The sequence below is a fragment of the Sphaeramia orbicularis genome, chromosome 10 (genome assembly GCF_902148855.1).
Source record: "Sphaeramia orbicularis chromosome 10, fSphaOr1.1, whole genome shotgun sequence".
NCBI lineage: Eukaryota > Metazoa > Chordata > Actinopteri > Kurtiformes > Apogonidae > Sphaeramia > Sphaeramia orbicularis.
In genome coordinates this window covers 47,053,205-47,069,264 of record NC_043966.1, presented here as the reverse complement: position 1 = coordinate 47,069,264, position 16,060 = coordinate 47,053,205, and the positions used below count along the sequence as shown (strand labels likewise).

Genomic DNA, 16,060 nt, shown 5'->3' with positions numbered 1-16,060 from the left:
GGTGAAAGCTGATGTGAAATTTTGTCCAACTGAAGCAGGCGGAATGAATGACAAGGCTCTGTACGCTGCCACAATGTTTTGCATATTTATGTTATGTGAATGAATTGCTCAATACTTGGGTACAAATGAATAAAAATGTGAGAGCAAATTTAAAAAAAAAAAAAAAAAACACAAAATAAACCAAATGATATAAACAATATACACCAAACAATATATACCTCATATCCAGGAAATAATGAAACTATGGGAAAACACAAAACACATCACAAAACATGGGAACAAACTGTATCTCATGCCAACAAATTAATCAACATGTGGGGATAAATTAATCATTATTGTGCTAACGAATCAGTTTAAATATGGAAACAAATTATATCTTGAGCCATAAATGAATTAAAACTTGGATAAAAACTTAAAGACACATGGTACCAATTTAAACAAACTGTGGAAACAAATTGTATTTTATGCAAATAATGTTTGTGAAATGACTACAAAAGCAAGTCCATATCCCTTGTAAAGGTTTTAATTCCACCTTTAACTTGAGTCTTTGATGTCAAATGTCTTAGGTATGAATAAGCTACCCTAATAAATGTCAGTGAATTTCCTAAAAGCAATAAAAATGAAGTAAACATTTTTTTTTTATTCATTACTTATGTTATTTTTTTGAGTGTTTATGGTACTCAGGTGCATTCACAGTTCCTGTTTACTCATTTATGAATGTCATTTTGGGCATTTACTCCGTTTCACACTGGCCTTCCCCCTTAAGATGATACTCAACTATTTTGGTTCTATACTTGTTTATAGATTAACAAGAGGACATATTTTAATTTAGTTTATTATGCGTCTGCACACACCATCCACTTGCAGGTAAACAAAGCTGTAAGCCTTGTTCTAGGCTACAAAGCCAGTACGCATACACAAGTTGATACTCCTACCCCGAGCACCACACAAACATGACACAAAAAGACACAAAACACGTATACACAGAGACACAGAAATGTCCCTAAAGAACCACAGACAAGTCTTTGGCGCCAACATCCATATTGTAAATATTCAATTTACTAAACTGGCAGTGTTCCATATGACTGATAGGGCAGACACACACTAAACATGAGAGAAATGGTTTCATTTTGTGAACAGATCCCGACAACTGCAATTGAATAATGACAAAAACAGCTCTTTGGAAAAACAGCGGATTACTGACTGTTTGAATTGCACACAGTGAGTGCAAATACAAAGACAGCATTCATTATCTGACAGCCAACTTCTTGAAATTGTGTAAATAAATAGAAACATTTTTGAAAAGCCATTCATTAATGTGATTACTAAGGACAGAATTATTTTTTACTCAAAATGCAGACAGCTGTTTCAAATCTCTCTCTCCATTTTGTTCAAACACCAAAAACCAATACAAACAGAAACCCAGGTGGACATGAAGCACAAAGAGTCAGGCATTTTTTTCAAGGTTTCTCCCCTGTGAGCACATCAACAATACTGAAGCAGGTAAGAGTCAGGCCACAAATATTGTTTGTTTGCTGGAAGACAGACTAAAATTATATCTTATGGATATGTAGCAAAGGTGCTGGGGCTGTGAATCTAACTTCAAAATAAGTCTGTCTGTTTGCGCTGACCCATAAGTCCTAAACAGTGAGCTGTATGGTTTTGCATAGCATCATCCACCCTGCACTCTGCTGAAGCAGAAACAAACCATGTTAAGTTGTCACCAAACTCGTGGTTAGTCATTTTATGTAGTGAGTACATGTTCAGAACAAATGAAGGTATAATTAATAGCTCTCGAAGGAGGTTCTGTCTTTATATTTTTGTCTGACATTGGGATTATGTGAAAATTGCCACCAATTTTCATGAAACTTGGTTGAATGGTAAGGTATGGTTGAAGGATAATCAATTAGGTAATCTGTAACAGGAGGCACAAGACCACCAGAGTGTGGGATGTCAGGATTATTGTTCACTCCTCTTAAATGCAAACATAAAATTAACTGAAAAAATCTGAATAATTGCAGTGCCTTAAGTATAATATTAGGTGTTTTATTTGCACAGTATATAGTACTTCTACTAAAACAACTTTAACCAAGGTTGTATGTTTTTTTAAGTGTGCATATTTTCTAATGAATGAATGAATGACTGGAATCTTTATTTTGAACATGTAGAAAATGATAAATCAATATACACATGTACATAATTTCCGTAATGTGTTCAAGATTGAGTGGGCTGAAGCAAAAGCCTGTTCATTCCTACCCCTTACTCAACTCACTGCAGTACAACACACAAACTACATTAATTCATATTAATAGAAGACGTGTATGTGGTTATATCAACCAATATGATAATCATATGTATAAATCTAATAATCCGCAACATATGTGCTAAATATAAAGTAATATAAATACAACACAACACAGCTATAATTTATATGTATGGGTGCTTCTAGGAAACTGGTACCTAAAAACAGGACATGGGGGCTAAAAATTTAAACCAGATGTAGACTACTGTTATGAAGCAAGTTTGGAAGCACTTTGGGTCTGTTTTAAAAATAAATATTTACTGAGATAAAAATGGTAAATGGACTGAACTTATATAACGCATTTTCTACACCTTCATGGTGCCCAAAGTGCTTCACAATTCCTCACATTCACCCATTCACACACACACTTATACACCAGCGGGCGGCTGCTGCCATGCTAGGCGCTGCCTGGCCCTACTGGGAGCAATTTAGGGTTTAGTGTCTTGCCCAAGGACACTTTGACATGTGGACAGTTGGAGCCAGGATTAGAACTGCCAACCCTTTGGTCATTGGAGACCCGCTCTACCAACTGAGCCACAGCCGCCACAAGAGAACTATTTTTCCAATAAGACACATTTTAATAATAATTATTATTATAATTTTTTTATACAAAAATCCACATCTAACACGGTAAAAAGTTACACAGCAGTTACTCGCTACTATTTTTTTGAATATCTTTTTATTCTCTCGCAGTTACATTTTGGGAATTGAACTAATTATGCAAGGCAGAGTGTGTCACAAAAATGACAGCTGCTGCAAAATCACTTACGATTTATTTGTGTTTAAATGGACAGGTCCTGGTTGTAATGTGAGTGTACACGATGGGTTACAAGTGAAACCTGGAATGAGACTGCCAATTCATGAAAAACCTGCATGTGTGGATTAGAAAAACCACTAGGATCAACAAATATAACATAGTGTCTCTATCTGTACCACTCTATAAGACCATGTCAAGCTATGCATTCCAGATCAAATTCACTGACACCTAGTTAGCTTTTCCTGTCCCAATGTTGGTCCTGTTTCTGGCCCCAATATTTTATTAAAAATTCCTTAATTTTGGGATGGCTCAGAGCAAGAGTATAACTTTTTAGCATTTATCTGAGGTCATCATTAGGTACATCCTGGGGTGGGTGGGTGGGTGGGGGGTTGGAATATGTCTAAATTTCTCTTTTATTATTGGGTCTAAAAAAGCTGGCAAAGTGCCAGGTACCAAAATGAACCCAGTTTCATCAAAGCACCCATATATAAAATCCATGTTTGTCAGTTTGATTTAGAAATGCCTAGCAGCACAAATTAGTGCTTTTAAGATTGATTTAATGTATGTTTGATTCCACATGACTAATTTGCATTAATCCACATAAATACACAGCTAATAACTAGCAAACCAACAAAATAACATGGGTACCATTTTAATAAAAGGTATATTGCTGAATTACAGACTTCCTATACAGTTGCACACACGACAGTTTAGTATAGTTATTTCCCAGAGGGACTAATGAAATATAACCAAACCCTTACACATTAATGCAGAGTCACATACCAGTAGAATCATATTTAGTTAATTACTGATGAATCTTGTTTTTTGTTTCAGATGTAAAATGACTCGAATAATAATGACTAATTGCAATACAATAGTAATACTTTTTTTTACATAATTATGTTGCTTGGAAAAACTGGACACATGGGTCATAAAGAAACCACTCAGATCCAAACACTGTAAGATAGCATCATCAAAAAGTAGTGTCTGTGTAGTTGGCTTGTTCATATTCATCATTGTTGTCTTCATTCACTTTCTCAATAATCATGTGTACTTGAATAAGCTAACAGCATATAAACCCACCATGTGATATCACACAACCAACCAGTACTTTTTTCACTCATCCCAGGTAAGTAACATGGCTTACTGCAGTAACACATGTGAACCTACCTTAGTACACAGGTGTAGAATCCATTGTCCTCAAGCTCAGCAGATCTGAACCAGATAGAGTCGTCCTCTTTACTCAGCCTGTGGCCAGAGAATATGATGGGCTCCTAAAGGATACAACATCAAGACAGTTAAAAGAATCTGTACACCATGCATTTAATAATTACTGTCACTGTATGCAAATACTATGAGTGTTTTTTTTTTTTTTTGTTTTTTTTTTTTAGCTAAAATAAACTCATTGTTCACTAAATGATCTCTTACTGAAATTTTAAAAATGTATTCAGACTGTTCAGGTTTTACACTAGATGTGTATTTGTCAGGAAAAATGTGGCCCACCTAAATCTTCTTTTAATATCAATATATACAGAGCCGCATGCTGTGAAAAGGTAAAGGTTTTATTTTAAAACACATGAACATTTAACCCATGTTTTACAAAGACAGCCTTCAACAATTCTCCAGCAGAACTCCAAAGCTTCTGCTATTTCCATCTTTGTTCCACCTCAAACACATCTGACTAATAAACAGAGTAAGTGTTGTCATATAGTTTACACTGATGCATTTTGAGTCACTTTGGTTTTTACCCCTTGGCCAACTTTGGGCTGAAGGGTCCCCAAGAGGTAAAGCATTATGGAACTCAACTTTCTCTGAAATTGAGTGGTCAAAAGCATGGACATTACCATATAAATACTGTATTACAAACAAAATTAGAATTATAGATCTCAAGATTTTACACAATGTATATCCCTCCAATGCTATTTTGTCTTGATTTTCTAACGTGGAAGAAATGTGTAACTTTTGTCATTCTTGTCCTGAAACTATTCTACACTTATTCTTTCTGTGTGAACACTCTTCTAACTTCTGGTCTAAAATTGAAAAATATATCACATCTAAAAGTAATGAAAAAATAACTATGACATCTCAAAATGTAATTACATATTTTGAACATGACATTCGTAATTTAGAATTTGTTGTAAATTTGATCATTTTATTTGGAAAATTTCATATACACAAAAATAAATACACCAAAACACACCCGAATTTTAAAATCTTCCTGATGGAATCTGAAAAATATATTAAATCATTAGAATTCATCTTTAACAAAAAAAAGCTTTAGCACCTTGGCAATTTATAAAGAATTCTTTAAAATAGACTGAACTCTCTGATGTATTTATTTATTTAGTTTTGTTATGGTTTTTTTTTTTTTTTATATATATACTATTATTTGTGTATTCTGCTTTGTGTCTTTAAATCTATGCATTTTTTTTTCTTAAATTTATTTGTTCAAATGCTTTTTCTTTTTGACATCTTGATGTTTGTTTGTTCAAAATTTATATGTATTGTATACCTAAATATTTTTAATAAAGATGAGAGAAAAAAACCCAAAAAACTTTGGGCCGAAGGGGTATTGTAATCGTTTTGTCATCTGTCTGTCCTTCTCCCTCCATCTGTCTGTCCATTCAACAATGTAATCGCATTATCTTAAGAATGCATTGAGATATCTGCACAAAATTTATACTGTGGATGCATCTTGGCATGGAACAGAAGCCTATTGAAAATAGGTCACCTTGACCTACATTTTCAAGGTCAAATGGTGACATGTCCTTTCAATTATGTAATTGCATTATCTGAAGAATGCATTGAGATTTCCGCACCAAATTTACACAAAGACAATCTAATGTAAATTATAGGGCAGAAACTTTCAACAGAATCGTACACTATATTTGACCCAGGGGTGTTAAAAGTGTGCAGCATGTTATGTGTGTCTGTGAAGACAATCCAAGTTGACAAAGTTGTCAACTGATTTGGACAGGCCAAATTAAAAACCTATTAACATCAGTGGTGTAGTGGTCCCTGGATAAGTGGGTATACTCTCAGTTTTTGCCTGTTTTTTTAAAAAAAAATTTAAGTAGTTTAGAAAAACGCCGTTTTAGAAAGTGACATATCAGACTACTCTATTTAGTTTACCCAAAAATCTGTCAGTAGTATTTGCTCACTATTATAAAAATATCATGACTTGTTCAGCAGCAGTTTGTAGGTTTTACTGGACACACAAGCAGCTGCATGAATGTAAATGTATTCAACATGAGGCGAACATAGGATAACGTTAGCCTTTCATAACATTAGCCTACTCACATACTTTAACTATTGGTGACAAAATCTCTTCTCCTCTAAATGTGCAGTCATATGACCAGTAGTTCAAAACACTGACTCACTCTGAAACCACCATAAAACTTACCTCAGAATTATGTATTCCATGAAAGTAGGTTCTCTCGGTATGTGTCACTTACTTGAAAAACGTTTATTCTGCCTTTCTCGTTCGCATTTCAAATAATCGCGCATCAGATTTGCAGTGACCTGTCAATCAACTGGGGTGGCACTGGCACCTGAGGTGTCCAATCAGGTTCCAGAGGTGGTCAGAGCTAAGCAGAGCCCTGGCTCTGGTGCTAAGTTAGCAATATTTTCCTCAGCATGACCTGCCAAATAGAGGCAGAGTAGGGCTGGTCATGGCTTCACTATCCTAGCGGAAAACATGGGTTATTTGGCTCGGATACTACTGAATGGAACATATTAGGGGGATTTAGAAGTGTGTATACGCAATGCTATACTCTGTTGTGCGGAATTCTCTTCCCTGCCGAAAACTGCACCACCAGCAGCTGCCGAAAACTGCTCCCCCTTCTTAAGTCAGTCATAAGGAGGACAAAGTGCACCAAATTCACCTTGTCACACCAGAATTGCTCCAAATGTGAACTGCTAAAGTAATTTCACTCCTTTAGCTTCACAAGCTAATTCTGATGGGTGATGCAGTTTTCGGCAATATCTGATGCCGAATTCTGCTCCCTGCCGAAAACTGCATCTCCGGCCGTGGAAGATATAGTTTTCGTTAGTATCTGTTTTTAATGTTATATATTTTGTGTGTTGTGTATCTAAGATTTAACTCCAGAAAGTTTTATATACCTTACAGTTTGCACATTCTTTAATATTAAACAGATAAAAAAATTTAAAAAAACATCACCGCAATATCATACAATATAATTAATTACTTAATTGCTACACAGGTATCATGGTGTTAAAAGGTTGAATAATTCACAGTTAATTTCATACCCTACAGACAGAAAGGAGAAAGTTGTCACAGGATGAATTTGGTGCACATTGTCCTCTTCATGGCTGTCCTCTTCGTAGCTGACTTAGGAAGGGGGAGCAGTTTTTGGCAGGGAGTAGAATTCGGCACAACATATTCCGTATACCACCATATACCCTGGACCACACCACTGATCAACATGTAACTTCACTCACTGCATGAAGCTGAGACGGAGGTGATGGGCTGAATGTCCAGGGGCTGTCTGACAGGGGTAATTCAAAGGGGTTAGTTTGAGGTTTTTCATGGTTTTATCACCTCAGAAAGACCAATCTAAAAATATTAGTCTGTCAGTTCTGTTGAAGTAAGACTGGGCCATCTCATGATCTTCGATTTTCATCGTGACTGAATTTATACAATATACTGTATTTTTCAGAGGGCTTGAACAGATCTTTTCATGTAACTTATAAATTAGATAAATAAATAGTGCTTTCAAAACTTGCCCATTCATCTGACATTCCTTTTAAATGGCATGTGTATTAGTGTATTTACAGTATTTTCCTTAACTTATTTCACTAGTATGGATTTGTAGCATTAATGTCACTAGCACTAGGCCAGGGAGTTTATTTCAGTCCATTACAGTAATACATTAGTGTCTGTTCACACTAAAGTGGGGGTTTAGTTTGCATTCATTAGCTGAGTTTGTTTAACATGTTGCTGCCGAGAACATGATGAAAAAAATCCACCAGCTGCGATTACGTCTTGTGAAGTCTGACGTGCATCGGGTCTGATTTACACAGATGATTTAGCTATGCTTGGGTGAAAACATCTTGGATTCATCATATAACTCCATTGTCTAGGTAATTAATGGAGCACTGTACACAAAAATGTGGAAACATTTGTTTACTTGTCAAAATATTCCGACAATTTCAGTCCAAAATAACTTGTAAAGTTTCCAGTCAGTTATAAAAACACAAAGTCATTACACAGACGAAGCATCAAGAAACCAGAGAGAATAGTTTGGTTGTAATTTACTGACATTTTAGAAGATGTGAGAAAGTCATCCTTCAGACTGTGGATTTTGATTCTGTCTCATATGTCATGTCATCATTTGGGCACATTGACCAGCAAGACATTTAAATGTGGCATATTTAGAAATTTTGCACTGTCTTTTCCCCTTTTCATGGGAAACTGAAGTTTCTTAAAATAACCAGAGTTCACCAACAAAAAGACCAATTGCCCAGCCTGTGTTGTTGTGTCTCTGTGGTGTTTTAATACTGTCAGAGTCATACAGAGAATGGGGCATAGACCATAGAGCGGTACAGAAAAAAGAGTTGCGACACTTCCTTAGACTCCCATTGTAAAAAATGTCTGTGTAGGGGCCGATAGTTCCAAACAGTGAGTATGGCAGCATTGGAACACATTCATTTCTTTTGCAACTGATCTAGGAACGCCAGCGGTAAGTTAATAAGATATCGTCATCTTTCAAATTAACAAGTGTATTTCCTGTATTAGCGGACATTTATATTGTAATTTCTGTTACATTACAATTTCTGTTCATTGGTATGTGTTAGAGTTTGCATAATTTATATCTGTAGCTGTAGCCCGATATTTAACCACTATAACTACATATTATGGTGTTTAAGGTAACGTAATGTTAGTACAAATTTGGTTGTCAGTGGGTTTTATTTTTGTTGTTTGCTGAACCTGGTAGTGTTCGGTTAAGTTGGTCGGCTGAGGTAATGTGCTAATTAGTGTCTAAGCCTTTTCTAATATAGCCAGAGGTCAGTTGAGCTGACCTCATTAAAGTTATTATTTATGAGTTAAAGGAGGCAAAATGTCTGTAACTTCTCGTTTGTAAAATCCAACTCATCCTATCCTCTTAACATACTGGAAATTTGTCGTGACATGTGTAACAGAGTTCTGCTTCCACTTGCCCTCCACATTTCAATTGTATGGGTGGTCATTCGGGGGCTCCTTCTTCTGGCTGGCGGAAACGGAAGTCAGTCAGCCGATGAAGGATTCTCAGGGGTAGGTGCATATGCTCGGTCCACTTCAGGAATAAAGTTTATTAATCATAAATTCCACTTGTAATTGGACAAGAGCTATTTCATCACATATAATATTGTGTTGTGATCACTCTGAAGTCAGTTTGTTACAGCTGATATTACTGGACCATATGTTTTAGCGACGTTGTAAAATGGCTAAGCTAATTGTGCTAATTCTTTTGTAGTGGAGACCAAGCCGCTGCCTGCTGTAACTGACTCAGTATAACCCTTTGTCTGTATGCTCAGGTACAGGATATTTCATTATTATTCTGTTAATTTAACAATGAACTGAGTCAGCCGATGAAGGATGCTCAGGGCAGAGACCGAGCCGCTGCCTGCCGTGACTGACTCAGTACAACCCTTTGTCTGTATGTTAAGAATAAATCCGCCATAAGTGAGACCTGCACCGCCTCCTTCTTTCATCCCGTGGGACACAACCGGGAAAACCCACACAACGCAGAGGAAAATAAGCATGCAGGTTACACATGCATTGTGGGAAGTGTAATTCCATGCACCCGCATTATATTCGCAGCGGCAACAAACACGGAAACGGCTTCATTGCCTTTTGCTACTGCAGCTGCGTGGAGCTCTGCTTCCCACAATGCATGTTGCAACAAATCTCGGATACTGCCAGACTGACCTCTTGGCTCTGGTTGTAAACAAATGGGTTGTTTATGGTGGAGTACACTTTGAAATTATTCACTGTGAAGGAAGAGATTCAGGTGTGTAAACACGGAAAGATTTATGGATTCATGATACTTAGGGTATGACTCGGGTTTTACAGATTTGATGAAAAATTGGTGACAAAAGTCATACGCTGATTTAATGCACAATTCAGATTTTGGGGTGAAATCTGATTTTTTTTTGTGTGTGCTCGTTCATATTACACATTAAATGTGACTTCTGTCAGTTTTGAGTACGAACTGAATGCGACCCTTAAGTGACCTGCATGTGCAACAGAGGTCCTGATGGAATACGTGACCACGCAGGCCCATACTGTGCTTAAGAATGTAAACACAGTGGAATGCAGAATTTTGATGTTTGTTGTATTTCAGTGATGTAAAGGTTGGATGCATGCGACCTGGCTGTTCAGACTGAAGTCACAGTGCAAAGTATCGGATTTAGGACCACATATGAAAGTGGCCCGATGCCAATGCCAATAAAGCTAATTTCACTGAATTGAATTGAACTATTAATACATTTTAGGTAGATTTTTTTACACCCACAATGGCTGACAGAGGAGAGGAAAATAATTTGGTCTCAGACATACTTAAAAATCCATTTTCAGGGCAGACGTTTCCAGTAAAGCTGGACATCATGAGGACAGGTCGGCCAACCCTGTCAAGCGGATATTCTCTGCCCTCAAGAGAATAAAAACTTATGCCAGGAATACGACTAGACAGAGGAGACTCGCAGCCTTGGCCTCCATGGCTAGAAAAATGACAAATTGATGGAACTGAAACACACAGATCACCTCTGACAGAGTCAGTGAAGTTTTCCTGCACGAAGAAAGGATTGATTTTGTAGATACATAATGAGCATCTCTGATGAGTATAATGTTTATTCTTTACATGTTTTATGTTTTTGTTATGTGATTAGATAAATATTGATTCTGAATGCTCCAGATGATGTACATTGTTGTAGTTGTCGTGTAGAAGTTTGGAGTTGTCTTAATAATAATAGAGGATATGCATGTGACGTCACCGCTAGCAGAAGTCACCGCGGTTCCACCCACTGAGTGGCAAAAAGAGGGAGATGAGTTACAGTGTTGGCTTCAATACTGTCTGAATTTAAGAACAATATTTAATAAAAAATGGGGAAGAGCTGTTGTGTGATTGATTGTATGAACAGGTCTGAAAAGCAGTCGGAGCTATCGTTTTATAGACACCGAAACACAAAGAAAAGAGAAGTAGATGGATCCACAAATCCAGGAAACCAAACCTATATCTGTGGATCCTGTTTGGTGTTAGTAAGTAAGTAAGTAAAGTAAATTTTATTTATAGAGCACTTTTCACAGACAGAGTCACAAAGTGCTTTATCAATTCAAATCAGAATCAAATTAAGTTTACAGAGACCCAACAGAATCCTTCAGGAGCAAACACTTGTGATTGGTGACAGTGGCGAGGAAAAACTTCCCTTTAACGGGCAGAAACCTCGAGCAGACCCAGACTCCTGAAGGATGGCTGTCTGCCTTGACCAGTTGGGGTTAAAGAGAGAGAGAGAGAGAGTAAAGGAGGAGAAAAGAGAGAGCGATAGAGATATAGAGAGACTGGGGGGGGGGGGGGGGGGGGGGGGATGACACATCGAGTACGTTATGATGAATACATAGAGTGTAATCAGTCTGTGGTGGTCCTGGGTCAGGTGGGAGACTAAAAAGCCTTTTTGAACAGGATGGTTTTGAGGTGTTTCTTAAAGCTCTCTACAGAGTCCATGGACTGTAGGTGTAGAGGCAGGTCATTCCATAGACGTGGTGCCACAGCTTTAAAAGACCTGTCACCGCGTGTGCTAAAACAGGTCCGTGGAACCATCAGCAGGTGCTGTCCTGAAGACCTCAAGCTACGAGTCGAGCTGTAGGGCTGGATCAGGGAAGCAATGTATGCAGGGGCCTGGCCATGTAGGGCCCGGAAAGTTAGCACAAGAATTTTGAAATGAAGACGATATAGAACAGGGAGCCAGTGGAGAGATTTAAGGATGGGAGTGATGTGGGTTCTCCTGTTTGTGCGGGTCAGGAGCCTGGCAGCAGAGTTCTGGACAAACTGTAGACGGACCAGCTCCTTCTTGTTTAAGCATGTAAACAGGCTGTTGCAGTAGTCTAAGCGAGAAGATACGAAAGCGTGAACGATCATCTCGAGCTCATTTGTGGACACCATAGATCTGAGTTTGGAGATGTTGCGTAGTTGGAAGAAACAGTTTTTGACTAGGTGTTTGGAGTAGAATTCTAAAGACATGTCCTGGTCAAAGATGACACCCAGAATCCTCAGTTTTGTCTTTACCGAGGAACTCAGGTCTCCAAGGTGATGTTTGATCCCTGGGATTGCACTACCCGGGGCAATGATGAGGGTCTCAGTTTTGCTGGAGTTCAGCTGGAGGCTGTTATCATTTAGCCACTGCTTCAGCTCTGACAAGCAGTTGATTAAGGAACTCAGTTTGTGGGGCTCAGAGGAGTTAAAGGAGCAGTATATCTGGATGTTATCCGCGAATAGATGATAGGAGACATCACTATAGTGTTGGATAATGTGGCCAAGTGGGAGGACATAGAGTAAGAATAGGACTGGTCCCAGGACAGAGCCTTGGGGCACACCACACAGTAGATCCGCTGAGTCAGATTGGAAGTTGTTTATTGACACAGTGAAGCTTCTGCCGGTCAGGTAAGAGGAGAACCAGTCTAGCACAGGACCTGACATCCCTACCAGGTCCCTCAGTCTCTCAATCATTATGGTATGGTCCACTGTGTCAAAGGCCGAGGAGAGATCTAGCAGGACCAAGACCGTGGATTTCCCGGAGTCAGCCGCCATCAGGATGTCACTAGACACTTTTAATAGTGCGGTTTCTGTTGAGTGGCGTTGTCTAAACCCAGACTGAAAAGTGTCATAGATCTGGTGTGTCTCCAGAAAAGCTGTAAGTTGTTTAGACACTGCTTTCTCAAGGATTTTGGCCAATAGGGGGAGCTTTGAAATGGGCCTGTAGCTTTTGAAGTCTGTGGGGTCCAGTGTGGTTTTCTTTAGTTTAGGTTCTATGATGGCCTGTTTGAAGGAGCTGGGAAACAAACCAGTTGAGAGCGACAGGTTAAAAAACTTTGTGACCCATGGTCCAATAGTGTCAAAGACACCGACAAGGAGCTTATGGGGGAGGATGTCTGCAGAGTTGGAGGACGGTTTCGTTTTGGATAAAAGTGCTGAGATGTCCTCCAGTGTCACAGGGTCGAAAGAGGACCAGGTTTGCAGAGGGGGATCAGATAGGGTCAGACAGCCAGAGGGTGGTGGGATATTGTGTTTAATATCCCTGATCTTGTCTGTGAAGAAGTTTAGGAAGTCATTGCTGTCAGCTTTACAGAGCACAGGGGCAGCAGGGACAGCAGGGGACACAATGGACTGGATTGTGTCAAAGATTACTTTGGGGTTTTTCTTGTTTGTGGCTATAAGTTTGTGGAAGTAGCTGGATCTTGCCTCCTTAATCATTTTATTTAATGAGGTTATGAGATCTTTAAGATGTAACCTGTGTAGCAAGAATTGGATACCAAATTATTTATTAATTGAGTGTTGATTTATTGATTAATTTAATTATAGATTTATAACCAAACTTAAACTTAAATCAACTCAAAACAATAATTTGGAAATCTTGCATAGGTGATAGTTCGTGGACTGCACAGTGAACCCATGTGTGAATAATAGTACACAAAGCACAACTGAGGCAATGGATTTATATACATATAAATACTTTATTAACTAAACTAAGACACACAAATAACATAAAGACAAGAGACAAATACAACCAAAGGAGCAGGAGATTATGGACAGGAGAATATGTAAATTAAGTTGGCAGATAGCTATATTCAAGATATTATAATGTTAGTGAGGTTACGTTGAGGTAAACCTACTTAACTTGGAATAACACCAACTCAGATAAATCAGGAGCAAGTTTTCTTACAAGTTGTTGCGGTGCGGATGCAGCAACTGGCACGGCCTTGACGGCAGATGGATGAAGTCTTCTGACGTAGTTCGAAGCAGGAACAGGCTGTGAAGCGACGTGCTTGCGCTGGAGGCCTGAAGGTCTGGAGTTCTGAAGTTCTGCTGGCTGGAGGAGGTTCACAGCTGGCTCTGGCGGCTGGTTCTGGAAAGCTCGCCAGGAGAAGATGGAACAGCTCTGAGAGCCAAGGAGATGGTCAAGACTCCTTGGAGAAAGCTCTTTGTTCTTAGGTGAGAGCTCAGAAGAGGTGGAGAAAGCTCTTTGCGTAGGTGAGAGCAGCAAAGGTGGAAAGAGCTCTTCTCTTTGCGTAGGTGAGAGCAGCCAGGGTGGAAAAAGCTCTGCTGAAAAGTTGGTGTCATTTACTTTTATAGTTTGTCCAAAAACCAGCTTGCCACGCCTTCCTCGTGCATATAGATGAGTTATCGATGCCTTGGGGCGTTGCCTTCTTTGTCTGTTTTCGGCGGGAAAACGCCTCCTCGTGAATATTCAAAAATATCACGTTTCTCTTCCCTCTTGGGAAGACAGAGGGGGAGAGGACTGTGGCTTAGCCTTGTAAGAAAACTTTGCATCCTCAAATAAGATCCTCTTAAACTTTATACATCACCTGTAACCTCACTTAAGCATCAGTAAAATAATAGCATGATTATTCAGACATGCTATAAGCAGTGATACTCTTACTTTCACATAATTTACCGTGAACATGATCAGGACACACATATGTGAAACCACAGGTCAGGCAAATGGCTTAAGTATTACATGCATAAAAGAGTTAACGTGCTGAGTTAATCAACATTAACACATAATGTAATACATTATTAACATGGCACATATAGGGATTTTATCATTCAGTCCTTTGTTCGTTTCTGGGTTCATCTTCACCTCTGGATAAGCAAGAATAATAGGACACAGATGTTGAGAGGCAAAAGGTCAGCTTAGTGTCAAAACCGAGTCCATTAGGGTCATTCTTTAAGATCATCTGTCTTTGTAAATGTCATTTGCAAAGGATGTCCCAGTACTGACCTGGTGACGGACCAATCAGCATGGTTGTTCAGGAATTTGGTTTGACACGGAGAGGAAGATAATATAATTTATACTTCTGTTTTTGAGTCTGTTCACTCACTCCACCGTCATCCGGCTACACCTGTGTACTTCCAACTGGGTTGATTTCCAAAGACGCTCAGTTTTGCGACAAGTTCTCCTTAGGTTTAAGATGTTTTCATTTATCCAGGGACAAGACCACTTACGAGTGACATTAGTTTTCACGGGAGCCACCTGGTCAAGAATAGAGCTGCAGTGTGTGGAGAAGCACTGGATAAACTCATCAACATCGGGACACTCATTAAGAAGACTAGGGTTAAACAGGGCACGGAAATCCTGGGCTGTGGACTCTGTAATGATCCTCCTCTTGGCCCTTCTAGGTGCAGGCTTGGGCTCAAGAGGCACACATAAGTCAAAAAACACACCACAATGTTTACTCAAGTGGACATCCTCAACACACACATTTGTGACGTGTAAGCCCAATGAGAAAACCAGGTCCAGGGTATGTCCTTTCTTGTGGGTGGGGCCAGATACATGTTGTTTGAGGTTAAAAGTGTCAGTCATGGCTAAAAGTTCCATTGCTGGGCTGGATGAATTGTTATCGATGTGCAGATTGAAATCCCCAAGAATTAAAACCTTCTCCAGTTTTATTATTGATGTAAGGAAATCACTGAAATCGCTTAAGAAGGCACCAGCGGGGCCAGGGGGACGGTAGATTAAGAAACAGTAAAACACACTGGACGAGCCAATCTTGATCATTTGTGACTCAAATGAGGGAAAGTCATCGGTGCTCATCCCTCTGCATATGTATTTGTCTTGGTGCACTACAGCAAGGCCACCGCCCTGGCGACAGGGGCGGGGCTGACCAACAGCAGAGCAGCCAGGAGGGCACAGTTCATTTAAATGAATGAACTCCCCATCCCTTTGCCACGTCTCCGTCAGGAATAATGCATCCAAGTTCCTGTTGGTAAAAAGCTCATTTAGGG

The 16,060-nt window shown here is 39.1% G+C and overlaps 1 protein-coding gene across 1 annotated transcript in view; it reads right to left on the bottom strand.

Annotated features, from left to right (window-relative positions):
• The window catches only part of il1rapl2 (interleukin 1 receptor accessory protein-like 2), a 724,024-nt gene that overhangs the window by 291,472 nt on the left and 416,492 nt on the right, over positions 1-16,060 (bottom strand). The window contains exon 4 of the mRNA XM_030145596.1: positions 4,230-4,333. Within this exon, the coding sequence (XP_030001456.1) occupies positions 4,230-4,333 (104 nt within the window). The remainder of the gene's footprint in view (positions 1-4,229; positions 4,334-16,060) is intronic.